Genomic DNA, 14,570 nt, shown 5'->3' on the forward strand with positions numbered 1-14,570 from the left:
GACATACACACGCTTCTTATGAAGGTATAAATTCATTTAATATTTACCAAACATAATACAGGGATTTTCATAATTTATAGAGTGGATCAAAATTATATTTTTGTAAAAATAAAAGAAAAAAAAGAAAAGAAGGAAGGAAGAGAGTTGAGGTAGGGAGAGAGGAAAGGAAGGAAATATGATTATCTTAGAATTGTACGTATGATGGGGCCAGCACTGTGGCGCACTAGGTTAAAACCCTGGCCTGAAGAGCCCACATCCCATATGGATGCCAGTTCGAGACCTGGCTGTTCTACTTCTGATTAGCTCTCTGCTATGGCCTGGGAGAGCAGAAGAAGATAGCCCAAGTCCTTGGGCCCCTGCACCCACATGGGAGACCTGGAAGAAACTCCTGGCTCTGGTTTCAGATGGGTGCAGCCCCAGCCGTTGCAGCCAGTTGGGGAGTGAAACATAGGATGAAAGACCTTTCTCCTCTCTCTCTCTCTTTCTCTCTGCCTCTCCTCTTTCTGTATAACTCTGACTTTCAAATAAATAAATAAATCTTAAAAAAAAGAATTGTACCTATGAAATACATGAAATCTGTTCTCTGTACAGTAATAAAAATGAATTTGAAAAATATTTTAGCAAACAAATTTCAGTTTTTTACTTGTAGCATTATTTATGCTTGCCAAGATATGGAAACAGCTATGTGTCTATGCACTGATGAATCAATAAACAAAATTATAGCATGTATACCGAAGAAAATACCACTCAGCCATAAAAATGATGAAATCTTGCCATTCAAAGCAAAATGGATGGAACTGGAGATCATTATGGTAAGTGAAATTAGCCAAGCACAGAATGACAAATATCACACAATCTCACTTATATGCAGGGTCTAAAAAGAAGATGATCTTATAGAATTTAAATGTAATAGAGTTTACCGGAAGCTGGGGAGAGGATAGAGAAGGAAAGGACTGAGAATAGTTAAGGAACAGATACTATAATGTAGATGGATAGGAGTAAGAAGTTCTGGAGTTTGATTCCATAGTAGGTGGATTATAAATAATGTTGAAATACTATATATTTCTCTATGAAAAAAGCCATAGAAGATAGGGTTTTGGATTTTTTTTTTAACATAAAGAAATGCTACATGATAAGGAAGAGAATGTTTTTACCCCAACTGTACATCATTCAGTGTATACATTTATATTGAAGCAACACATCGAAGCCTCATGGATATGTAAAATTTTTATGTCTGCTAAAATTCTTAATGAAAAGTATTTTAAAAATTTAAACTAAAATATGTACAGGATCATGTATTTTAGAAAAATATGAATGAATTTACAAATTAAAATTAGCAGTATGATTCACTAAGATAAAATGGTAGGTCTTCAAAAAGTTCATTGAAAATGCACGTTATGGAAAAAGCTTTGCATGGATTTGAAATATTATAATAAACTTATCTTTTAATTCTGTTTTTTAATAAAGTAACCTTGTAACACATTTATTCAGTGCAGTATAATGGTCTACTATCAAACATAAGTATTATAAATGATCTAATCACATATAAATTTCTTATGAAATATTTAATAAAAAGTAGAATGTAAGACTGAATATATAGTATAGTCATGTTTTTAGAAATAGAATGAAAGAAAATTGACAAAAATGTAAACTATGGTTAAAATTCAGAGTTTGATTACTGCTCACTTGCTTTATTTATTTGCCAATTTTTTAGTACATTTGACATACCCATCATGTTCAGCTTTTTATCTAAACATGAAACTACCATTTGCATCCTTATTTACTTAACTGATTGAAAGTTGACTTTTAAAATCTGTTCTATTGATTGACTCTCAGGAGGATTACATTACTTTTCTGGTCACATTCAGATATTAAAAATGTCAGCTCAATCTAATAACATAGGCATCCATTTCACCTTATCTCATCCTCTCCAACTCACTGTGTGGGCTTACTTTTTTTTTGCCTCCAGAGTTGGAGTGGACGGAGAGAGGTGTCACAAGCAGCTGTAAGTTTTCACCTTCATAAGGCAAGTTATATTCTTCAGAATGTATCTGCTGGATGCCCTGAAACCCAAATGCAATTTCTCTCATCTGAATACTTAGATGCTCCTCAAATGTTGTTACACTGAGGATCTTCTGATAGTTCTCTTGCCCATTCATGACCAACTTCCCACTGAGTTTCTACATTTAGAGGTATATTTCCACAACATTTATGTTGAAGCTCTCTGGCCAATGGCAGTAAGCTCTCTTGGCCAAGCTATTCTAAAAATAAGCCTGGATGACTTCCATGAACCCACCCAAATCCCAAGAGGATATTTGAAGGTTTTCATTTTTTCATTTTGTATGCCAATTTCCTCCTAATATCTTGTCTGCTTGAGATGTGGCCTGGATATTTATATTTACAACTATCCCCCATCCTTGCCCACTTCACTCCAGATTCAGAAGATGAATTCTTTACTGGCTTTTGAGAGATGATTAGGCATAGGGGTAGAGCCTTCATGAATGGGATTAGCATCCTTAAAAAGTACCTATCAGGGTCTCCTCATTACTTTCACCGTCCAGATGAGATTGGGGGGGTGCAATATGGGTGTCATTGAGGGCTATCACCACACTGAGACTTTTAGTCCATTGATTGGGCTTTACAACAACTCCAGAACTGTGAGGAATAAATTTCCACTGTCTATAATCCACGCAGTCTATGGCATTTTATTCTATCATACCACATAGACTCAGATGCCAAGCATGTAAGATGAGCCTTTCACCCAAAATATCCACTTTGAAATTCTCAATAAAATATCCCTTCTATAGGATGTTGGTTTAGATCTCAAGATAGTATAAGAAATTCAATTATCAATAACACCTGTGAACGTGTGGCCAAGCTAGTGAGGAGCAGTGTGGAAAGATTGCATATTACAGCAGTCAGCAACTGGGCACAGTCATTTCAGGGAGCTGTCCCGGGAAAGGATTTTCTTGGCTTAGATGTGTGGGTAAGTTGCAAAAGTTCTGTTAACTTGTGGATAACATAATTGCACTCATCACAGCTAAAGGAATAGTTATTTTTGAAGGGTGATCTGTGTAGTACTAATCCATGCCTGGCCCACGTGGAGTGGAGGTGGAGAAGAACTACTAAAATACGTACAGCTGTTGAAACATTTTGTGTCCCCAAATACTCCTCCTGTGAAACTCCTCTCTTCCATTCATATTCCCAGAACAATGGTGGGCTTAAAAGGTTGTTCTGGGGATTATCCTTAGTAAGCTAATCATGAGTTATTTGACACTTTTCCTTTGAATCTATAGGTTTTTAAATCATTTCAGTTTGAAATACTCAACTGCAATTTTCAATAACTGAAAAAATTTTATTAAAGATAGTTCAAAATTAAGGTGTTCTGTGAAGTCCTTCTTGATTTCTCCAGAGTTAGGATTTTCATTCCTTGTGCCTAGCAGCTCAATTCAGAATAGAGATTCTCAAAATTAAGTGTTTGTTTGGCCAATCTACCAAGACTTTTCATATTGTCCTTTAACTGGTAGTTTAAAAATTTTACTTCCAGGGGCTAGAGCTGTGGCGCAGTGGGTTAACACCCTGCCCTGAAGCACCTGCATCCCATCCAGGCGCCGGTTCGAGACTCAGCTGCTCCGCTTTTGATCCAGCTCTCTGCTATGGCCTGGGAAAGCAGTACAAGATGGCCCAAGTCCTTAGGCCCCTGCACCTGTGTGGGAGACCTAGAGGAAGCTCCTGGCTCCTGGCTTTGAATCAGCACAGCTCTGGCCATTGCAGCCAATTGGGGAGTGAATCATCGGATGGAAGACCTCTCTCTCTCTCTCTCTCTCTCTGCTTCTCCTCTATGTATAACTCTGACTTTCGAATAAATAAATAAATCTTAAAAAAAAAGTTTTACTTCCAGATTGGGTCAGATTTCCAAGACTAACCGAGCTAACAGGGATACCATATATAGTGCTGCATTGGGCAAGCAGATATGCAGAAAATACCAGTTTCACCTTACTGTCTGCAGTCATTCAATCAAAGTACCACCAACAAATAACCTACAACTCTTTCTCATTTGTTAGTGTAATTATTGTATTATTATTTGGTATGCCTCCTAAACTGCTAGTATCTCACCTGAACAGAAGGAAAACTTTTTAAGGCATATATCTCTTACTTTAGTGATATTTAGTTTTTGTAGATTATCATCCATAATATTAAAAGCAGTCTCTTTAAATCCAGCTGTATATATGCATATGTGTGTGAAGATAAATGAATACAATTATACTTTTATTTACATATGGTCTGTGCATTTCATTTTTTGTTTTTATGGTGGAAAAACATATATTTAGAATTAGCCAGCTGGACTCAGTTCAGGTGATCCCAATTTTGTTGGCAACGTCCAGAGCATCATAGTCAGGAGCCAGCCACACATATGCCTTCTTCTCTCTGTCAGGTCTGATCAGGGTGTTGACTTTGGCCACATCAATGTCATAGAGTTTCTTCTTCACAGCTTGTTTGATCTGGTGCTTGTTGGCCTTGACATCCACAATGAACACCAGTGTGCTGTTGTCTTCTATCTTCTTCATGGCCGACTCCGTGGTCAGGGGAAAGTTGATGATGGCATAGTGGTCAAGCTTGTTTCTCCTGGGGGCGCTCTTCCAAGGGTATTTGGGCTGCTGTCGGAGGCGTAGTGTCTTGGGCCGCCGGAAGGTGGGGGGCATGCGGATCTTCTTCTTGTGGCTGTGGACGCCTTTCAGCACTGCCTTCTTGGCCTTTAAGGCCTTTGCTTTGGCTTCGACTTTAGGAGGGGCAGGAGCTTCCTTCTTCGCCTTCGGTGCCATCTTGAAATGCACACCTGTGCATTTCATTTTAACAACAATAAAAGTTTAAACAACCAGATTTTAACAACAACCTACTCAAAACTACTAGTTCTAGAATAGCGATTGAAGTGCAGGAACACTGTGAAAGGTCATACCCATAGATGGGTAAGGTGGGATAGGGTGGTGAGGGTTTTTTTGGTTTATATATTCTGGAATACAGTCAAACCATACCATGATGCCGACCTACATCAACAAGCATCAGAAGGCCACAGCAGTCTGCACTTGCTCATTTGGGGGTCTACCAATTGCCCAAAGGGCAACATGAAATACAACAAAATGCTTTCAGCAGCAGCAAAACAAGGCAGGCATATTTTGATTGAGAAAACAATAGCCAAGATCTGCATATATATATATATATATATATATGTTTATATATATCATATATGTATGATACATACATTATATATATCATACTAAAATGATATATATAATGGCAGATAGACTGCCAGAATGTATTGGGAATCTGAAACAGTGGCAGGAAAAGAAGAATTCTCTGAATGTGGAAAATGAATAGGCTTAAAAGAAACAAATTTGATGTTTTTTTTTTTTTTTTTTTTTTTTTTTTAGACAGGCAGAGTGGACAGTGAGTGAGAGAGAGACAGAGAGAAAGGTCTTCCTTTGCCGTTGGTTCACCTCCAATGGCCGCCGCGGTAGGCGCGCTGCGGCCAGCGCACCGCACTGATCCGATGGCAGGAGCCAGGTGCTTCTCCTGGTCGCCCATGGGGTGCAGGGCCCAAGTACTTGGGCCATCCTCCTCTGCACTCCCTGGCCACAGCAGAGAGCTGGCCTGGAAGAGGGGCAAGCGCCGGCACCAAATTTGATGTTTTAAATATTCTGGATAAGTTTGTCTTAAGTAATAGTACATTTAAAAAGGTCAGTAACACTTCAGTAATGGTCTTTACAATCAAGACTAATTAAAATAAATGAAAATAAATTAGTATTCCTGTTCAAAAAATACATATATAGAAATACACATCCAAGATCTAAAAACTTTCTAGTGTTTTAGATTTGAAACTTGTAGCTATTTCTAAGTAAAATCAGGTACACTCTGGTTTTAACCATATTCCCTTACTCTAACTGCTCTTCTATTTCTTGCTTCTCTTCTTTATTTTTTTCTCTTTTTCCCTTACTTCTCTTCTTTCCTTAAATTATTCCTTATAATATAATAAATTATCACAAAGTTGAGAAGTTATTCTAGACTTTGAAACAACCATGTAATTTATTTGTAATATTTACAAACCCAAGGTTGGAAAAATGCTATGACTTGTGATAGATTAAAAAATATATACATAATCTAATTCTTGATCAAGTACTTCCCACTGGCTTAGAAACATTTATTATTTGCACTAATATGAAATGATATAATATATGAAAAAAGGATGATGTATCTCCAACATATTGCTAGAGTTTTTCATTGCTTTTAACCTATGTCTATGTTGTAGATAAATGTGAGATTTCCAGTTAATTCATTCTGCAAAATATGACTCCCTGAGGGTTCTTTAAGTATTTGTCTTCCAAATGAATGCATGCAATTTTTGGTCGAAATTACTTGACCATTCCATTGGTTCATGATTGTATTTGAGCTATTTAGTGAATTTATAAAGTAGAAATGATCCTATTAGCTGGGCTTGTCAACAACTATCATCTATCTATGTACACACACACACACAAACACACACATATATATATATATATAAAACCATCTATCTATGTACTATGTATCTATATATCTACATTAATCATCTGTGGACAGGTGAATATGATGAAATATAACTCTTACAATCATGTCATTTTGTATAGAAAAATAATCTTACATTTATAATTATATAATTAAAGGTCTCAGTCACTGATCTTTGAGTTCATAAGGGGAAACTTATCCTGAGTTAATCTGTTCTAGTCTGCTAATATCTTTATCATCATCCTGTTTGCTTGTGCATAAGTAAGGAGCCACATCATGAGATGAAGAGGTCATGTGGCAAAGACTTGAAGGAAGGCTGCAGGAGCCAAGATGCTCACTTGTCAAGAGCATACAAGAAAACAGGGATGACAGTCACATCGCTAAAAAGAAATGAATTCAGCCAGAGTCAATAATCTTAGATGAGACTCCTAAACCACAAGCAATATTATAGCCCAGCTAACACACTGATGTGAACTTCATAATATCCAAAACATGGGACACAGCTAATTGATGCTTTGGTACCCAAGCTGCTTCTCATTATTCTAGTGTGATAATCATGTTCTACATTTATTGTGAATGGGCAAAACATAATTGAGGGATTTGGTGTCATCTCAAGTTGCAAGTGAATACTTCATATGGTTTTGATAAACAATAAATGGCTTCACTCTCTCAAAGTAATCACAGTACATTGAAGTGGGTCACTGTACAGTTAAAGGAAGGAATGGGAAGGAAGGAGGAGGGGGGTAGGAGCATGGGCAAGAGTGAGGATAGGGTGGGAAGTATTAGTACGCTCCTACATCTGTATGTATGAAATACAAGGAATTTACTCACCTTAATTTTTTTTTCAAAAATATAGTCCAGACAGAAGGAGGAGGAGGAGGAGGGGGAGAAGAAGAAGAAGAAGAAGAAGAAGAAGAAGAAGAAGAAGAAGACAACAAAGAAGAAGAAGAGGGAAGTAGTACCCTGTATCACACTAGCATGCACTATCAAAAGGCAGTACAGACAATGATCCTTATTAGGAATCAATACACCAATACATTGAAATGTGAACTGAGCTTTGAAGGAGGTTAATATCTTGCTAAAAAAATTTATTATTCAATTTCCAGTAACTTGAAATCATGTTGGATACATGACCAATGAGACTAAAGGCTTGGAATAATACTTTCCCATTTGCTCAGCCATTTTGCTTTTCATAAACTTCCAGAAAATTTGACCTAATCTCTTGCTACTATGGTTAAATAAAAATAGGAAAAAGAGTTTTTCATGTGGAAATGATTCTTATCAGAAATGAAGAGACTTTGCAAACATCAAATTATGTGTCTTTGCATAAGCGTTATATGGGAAGCAAATGTTAAATGACTTCTATAGGTGACAGACAATTGTATTTCACATAGTTTCAAATTTGTATGTATCTTTATTTTTTTAAGATTTATTTATTCATTCAAAAGTCAGAGTTACACAGAGAGAGAAGGAGAGGCAGGGAGAGAGAGAGAGAGAGAGAGAGGTCTTCCATCCGCTGGTTCACTCCGCAATTGGCCTCAACGGCTGGAGCTGTGCCAATCCGAAGCCAGGAGCTTCTTCTAGGTCTCCCATGGTGCAGGAGCCCAAGGACTTGGGCCATCTTCTACTGATTTCCCAGGCCATAGCAGAAAGCTGGTTAGGAAGTGAAGCAGCTGGGCCTTGAACCGGCGCCCAAATGGGATGCCGGCACTGCAGGTGCCACAGCACTACACCACAGCGCTAGCCCTGTACCTATCTTTAACCTTTCATATGGCTTTGAGAATCATTCTATTAGTGGTAAAGTATATTTTTCATTCCTATGAATAGGAAGCTTGTCATGAGATGTTTTGACCATTGTACTCTGCATGCAAATGACAGCATCAGTTTGAGCTAAGCTTAAGCAACTTCATTGCTTCCTATCTGTGCTTTCATTATCACCAAAATATGAACATGACTTGGAGCAGAATGGCACTCCTATCTGGAGCTGAGTCCGCTTGAAATCAGTATGGATCAAGCACCACTTGACTAAGAACCATCGACTGAAGCAAGGTCAGCTCAGCTAACTTGCAAGCACGAGACTAAGTAACTGTATTAAACTATGAAGTTTTGAGTTGTTTATGCAGTATTATTGTGAATAGAGCTGACTGATATAGCTGGTTTTCATTCAAAGGTTTTGGGGGTATAAAATGCTGCAAAACCCTTACTTTACCCACTGTCCAGCAGTTTAATTATCAAACCTCAAGTACAGATGTCCCCTCACTTTAAGATTATTTGAATCATTATGTTTTCATTTTATAATGGTGCAAAAGCAATATGTGTTCATTTGAAAGCATAATTACAATTTTGGATTTTGATCTTTTCTTACCTAGGCATTTGTGGTACAAAACTCTTATAACAAACTGCATTCCCCAACCAGTGATACTAGCATGAGAGTAAACAACTGATTATCTATAGTGTTTTGTGTTGCTAAGCTATGATGGTGGATAGCTTGGACTATTTTGTGCATCACATTGTCAACTTCTGATGGGTTCATCAATACATAACCTCATAATAAATTTCAGACTTCTGTATTTCAAATAGCTCTTTTACATTAGATCAAATAACACATGACCCCAGTTTTGTGTGACATATATGTAGTATTACATAATATGTTTATATGAAATATATACATGTATATAAACCAAGTATCTGAGCCTACACACTTAGACATCAACCCACATTCTAAAACCCGACACATGTAATTCATTATGACCTTTAATTGTTTTTTCCCCTCTTTTCAATCTGCCTTGCTCATCCTACTCTCAATATTTAAATTGGAAGAAAAAACCTGGTGAGAAAGGGAAAATTTACTGTTTTGTTTTCCTCAATGCACTATCTTCTAAGTGGAATCTCATGCCATTGTTTATTTTCTTGTGATCTTAGATAACTTTAAAAAATATGATTTTAACTGTGTAACTCTAGCAAATAGTAAAAGGAGCAGAATATAGGCAAAAAAAGATTTAGTGTCAAGAAAAAAAATACATATGTAGAATAAATTATTGTCTACTTCTTATAGTCATTTCTCTAGCAATGTGTTATTGTTTGCATGTAATTCTAATAATTTCTAATTTATTATCCTATGAGTTAAATCAAATTTGAATGTGTACCATCTTATATTTACTTAAAACATTTTACAATTGATATTAGATTGTGTATGATCGTTCACATTAACTGAACATTTCTCATTTCCTTTCTGAAATTCCAGTTTTATTTGTACCAAGTTTCATCTTCTCGTATGTTACTTCTATTCAAGATTTTCACTACTGCTTTTTTATTATATATTTTATTTTTAATTTTTGAAAATCTTGAACATATGAAAACACAAAATTAAGTAAAAAACACCTATGCATTCACCACTCAGTTCCAACATTTGAATCATGAGCAGTCTACTACTCTTTATATCTTTACCTATTTTTTAATATTTCCACATGTTTCTGAATAAAATCACAGGCATCAGCATTTAAACAAAATCCCTCTAAGTATATGGTATTTAAGAAAGCATCCTTGGGGCTGGATCTGTGGCGTAATGGGTAAAGCTACTGCCTGCAGAGCTGGCACCCCGTATGGGTGCCGGTTCATGTCCCGGCTTCTCCACTTCCAATTCAGCTCTCAGCTATGGCCTGCGAAAGCAGCAGAAGATGGTCCAAGTCCTTGGGCCCCTGCACCCACATAGGAGACCCGGAGGAAGCTGCTGGCTCCTGGCTTCGGATCCATGCAGCTCCTGCCGTTGTAGCCAATTGGGGAGTGAACCAGTAGATGGAAGACCTCTCTCTCTTTCTCTCTGTGCATCTCCTTCACTCTCTGTGTAACTTGAACTTTCAAATAAATAAGTCTTTAAAAAAAAAAAAAAGGCATCCTTATAAATTGAACTCGAGAGATACAGAGAAAGTAAACTAAGAATCTATGATTCCACTGCCTACCTAGACACATTCTAGTAAATTCATGTAATTATTTTGTGATAATGCAGGCATTGGATAGCAAGCACATGAGGCTATTTAAATCTTACTTAAACTGAAACTGTGGCTTGGATCTGAAGTACATTTCTCAAAATGTGACACAGAAATGTGCTTTATCACTAATGGTGAAATTTTCAAAGCCATATGGCAAAGGTCACAGACACAAACAGGGTTGAAAAGTCACGTGAAATATAATTCAGCCTTTCAACGATAAAAGCCATAGAACATAGCTTCATAAATGATATTATCCAAGGACACATAATCTGATGTTTGCAAGGTTTCATCATTTTGCTGAAATCATTTTCACTTGAAAGTTTTGCTTTCATTTGCATATTATAACACTCATAACAATAGCTTGGGATATATTTTCTTGAAATTTGTGAAGATGAAAATGGTTTAGGAAATGGAAAACTCACATTCAAAGCCTGTGATATTATTGGTCATGTAGCCAACATGATGTTTCTATATGGGAAATGGGCTAATGGGTTTTTTTTTCGTCAATTTATCAACTTCTATTAAAGCCTAGTTCAGGCTGAGCCACAGCTCAATAGGCTAGTCCTCCACCTGCAGCGCCAGCACCTTGGGTTCTAGTCCCGGTCGGGGCACCGGATTCTGTCTGCAGTGGCCATTGGAGGGTGAACCAATGGCAAAAGGAAGACCTCTCTCTGTCTCTCTCTCTCTCACTGTCCACTCTGCCTGTTTAAAAACAAACAAACAAACAAACAAACAAAAAGCTTGGTTCAAGGTTCAAAATGTTGTCTCTTCCATTTTGATTCTTAGTTAAGAACTATTTTCTGTACTTTTTTTTTTTTTTTGACAGGAAGAGTTAGACACACAGAGAGAGAGGGACAAAGAAACAGAGAGGTCTTCCTTTTTCTATTGGTTCACCCCCGAAGTGGCTGCTGTGGCCAGTGTGAAGTGGTCGGCGCACTGCACCGATCTGAAGCCAGGAGCCAGGTGCTTCTCCTGGTCTCCCATGGGGTGCAAGGCCCAAGCCCTTGGGCCATCCTCCACGGCCTTCCTGGGCCACAGCAGAGAGCTGGACTGGAAGAGGAGCAACCGGAACAGAATACGGCACCCCAACCGGGACTTAGAACCCGGGGTACTGGCACTGCAGGCGGAGGATTAGCCTAGTGAGCCACGGCACCAGACCTGCCTTTTAAAAATAGTCATTAAATGATACTGTATTTCGGGATAGATTGTTAGATGTCTTTTCAGTGTCTACTAGATAACCTGTGTGTTGTTTTCCCTTTGTTTTATTAATACTCATTTCCATGTGTCTCATGTTCCAAAGATAAATTCCACATGGTCATGGTATATCATACATTTAATATACTGCTGGATGTGGTTTCCTGGAGTTCTTCTGAGAATTTGCATATTTATATTCAAAATAGTGTTCTATAGTATTTTATTTCTGTCTTGTTATGTCTTCATATGGTTTGGGAATTGTAACACTGACCTCATAGGATACAATGGCATGTGTTATATTTTCTGGAAGAGTTTGAGAACAATTGGTTGCATTTTTAAAGTACATATTTGAAAAAAATCAACAGTAAAATCATCTGGTTCTGCTTTTTATGTAAGAAGTTTTCAGTTTTGTTGTTGTTATATACTAATAAAGTATTTTTACTCTTATTATAGTTTAATCAAATTTTCTGTTTCATTTTTGAACCAGATTCAGTAGTTTTTCTTTCTATAGATTTTTTCCATTTCATTTAGATTATCTAATTTGTTGGTGTTTAATTATATTAAGAGTACTGTCTGGTAATCTAATCTTTATTTCTATAAAGTCGGTAGTAATCTCTTTCATTTCTAATTTTAGTCAGTTGAGTCTTCTGTTGCTGAGGATTTTCTCAAGGGAGAAGCGCAGTGGGAGTGAGAGGCACAGAGTCATGGCACAGACATCGGGAGTCAGGTGAAAGTGGGCTAGAGGCGAGCAGCTTACAGACTTTTTTATTTCAGTTGGTGCAGCAGCTTATATAGCCGAGGCAGCCAATCTGGTCAAGGAGCAGTTTATGCTGTAACCAATCACTGCCTGTTGCCAGGCAGGCTCCTTTGCCAGGTGGGTTCCAAAGCCATTTCCTGAGTAACTGACACTCACTTGCCAGTGCCATCTTGGCATGGCCTTCTCGTACTACCACATTTCCCCCTTTTCATTTATTTTTGAGCACTGGGAGGCATGATCCTTGTCCATACCATTGTTAACCCCATTTCCATGTGGTCTCCTCATGCAGCTGTGCCTGTCTTAGGTTGTCCCCCAGGGGATCTTACCTGTCATTGACTGACTAGTCCTCAAAATGGGAGACCACAGGAGTGTTTGCTCAGATGGGGGTAGGAATGAGGAACAATGGTAATCAGGAATGGCGTGACCACATGCAGGATGTTGGCTGTTTGAATGGCTGACCAGAGCTAAGTGGGGTATAAAGCAGTAGTGGATGTGACTGTGGGCAGTTCCTCAGGGCAAGATGATAGGGCAGCAGCTTGACAATAGGTAGCAGGTGCACCTGCTAACAAGGCGGTCTCTCAGTCTTGTTCAGCTGGTTCTGGTTGACTGTTGGTTACAGGCTTGATGTTTCTGGCTGGTACCAAAATAGACTGTTCCACATTCTCTGGAAAGATACAAGCACATCCTCGGCCCTTGGTTAACAGAGGATGTGGCCCCTTCCATTCTCCTGTCAGGGAGTCTTTCCACCTAACCATGGGGGCCGAGCTCTGGGATGGAAAGGATCCCCAGTGTTAATAAGCTGGCCTGACCCCTTGGGAATCAAAAGTAAGAAAACTGATAGTGAAAAGGACCTCAGTCAAAGCAACAGGTCTGGGGCATATGATTGTTTTTCTGTCTTTGTAAGAGATCTTTAATTGACCTATGAGTTATTTCAATGATTGCCTGTCCCTGTGGGTTGTATGGGATACCTGTGGCAGACTGTATGTTCCAGGACCTCAAGAAGGAATTAAATTCCTGTGATGTATATGCTGGCTCATTATCTGTCTTTATGGTCCAGAGGACACCAAGACCAGCATGGCTGACTTAACTGCCTTTATCATATTACTAGCCTTTTCTCTAGATTGGGCTGTTGCAAATATAGCCTTTGAATAAGTATCTACCACCACATGGAGAAACTTAAGTTTACCAAAGGGGTTAATGAGGGTGATGCCCACTTGCCAAAGCTTATTAGGAGCAAAGCCTTGTGGGTTCACTCCTGCTTGTTGCAGTGGGCCTAATGGGGTAAGAGGGGCATAATTCTTGCAAGAACACACTAAGCGTTTCCATTGGCTCATTGTTAGCTCTGGGAAAAAGCGATTTTATATGGCTTGCTGACATATGAAATTTTTGGTGTAGAATACAGGCTTGTTCTAGGTGTCCCATGGAAGCTGTGTTGCAGGAGATAAGATGATCAACTTTTTTGTTGCCTTGGAAAATAAAGCCAGGTAACTCAGTATGTGATCTTATGTGTGACATACACCATTGGTGTTTTCTATTCTCAGTTAGCTCTTTAAATGTTGTGAACATCTGGTCAATTGGCTTATTGGTTAAGTTAAAGACTGCAAAAGGGATCATCTTTGCTGCCTGTACTGAGTATTTGCTGTTCAAAAATATATTTACCGGTCCATCCTAGCTAAGGTGTAGAACCTTGAGTATTACCCTTATTTCTCCCAATTGTACTGATCCCCCATGGGGTTCTACATGGATCTTATCTTTTTCTGTTGAGAATTTGATCACTACTCCAAATAGTGACTTGTTGGCATCCATGAATGCACATGGTGCCATGGGTATAGGTTGATTAGTGGGGAAAACATGTTTTGGATAGTCTATTTCTAAGGTTTGTAACGTCTGGAGTAGCCTGTCCACCAGCAGGTGATTGTCAACCTGTCCTGGGAAATTTATGGTTAAAGTTTGAAAGAGTGTGCTATTCTGCATCCATGTGGAAAGTTCTAATTGTGATAGGGGTAGGACCATTATGTCTGGCTCCATGATAAATATCTTATTGGTGGCCGGCACCTCGGATCACTGGGCTAATCCTCCACCTGTGGCAC

General features: G+C 38.4%; 1 protein-coding gene across 1 annotated transcript; it reads right to left on the minus strand.

Moving 5' to 3' along the window:
• Window positions 1–4,319: 4,319 nt before the first annotated feature.
• Window positions 4,320–4,823, minus strand: LOC133751626 (large ribosomal subunit protein uL23-like). Its single transcript, XM_062181808.1, has one exon. It carries the CDS (start codon window positions 4,821–4,823, stop codon window positions 4,353–4,355), a length of 471 nt encoding a protein of 156 aa, XP_062037792.1. The 3' UTR covers window positions 4,320–4,352.
• Window positions 4,824–14,570: the final 9,747 nt, after the last annotated feature.

The sequence above is a fragment of the Lepus europaeus genome, chromosome 22 (assembly GCF_033115175.1).
Source record: "Lepus europaeus isolate LE1 chromosome 22, mLepTim1.pri, whole genome shotgun sequence".
Classification (NCBI taxonomy): Eukaryota; Metazoa; Chordata; class Mammalia; order Lagomorpha; family Leporidae; genus Lepus; species Lepus europaeus.

Coding starts and splice junctions, on each gene's coding strand:
- LOC133751626 (XM_062181808.1), bottom strand. CDS start 4,823: ATGGCACCGAAGGCGAAGAAGGAAGCTCCTGCCCCTCCTAAAGTCGAA.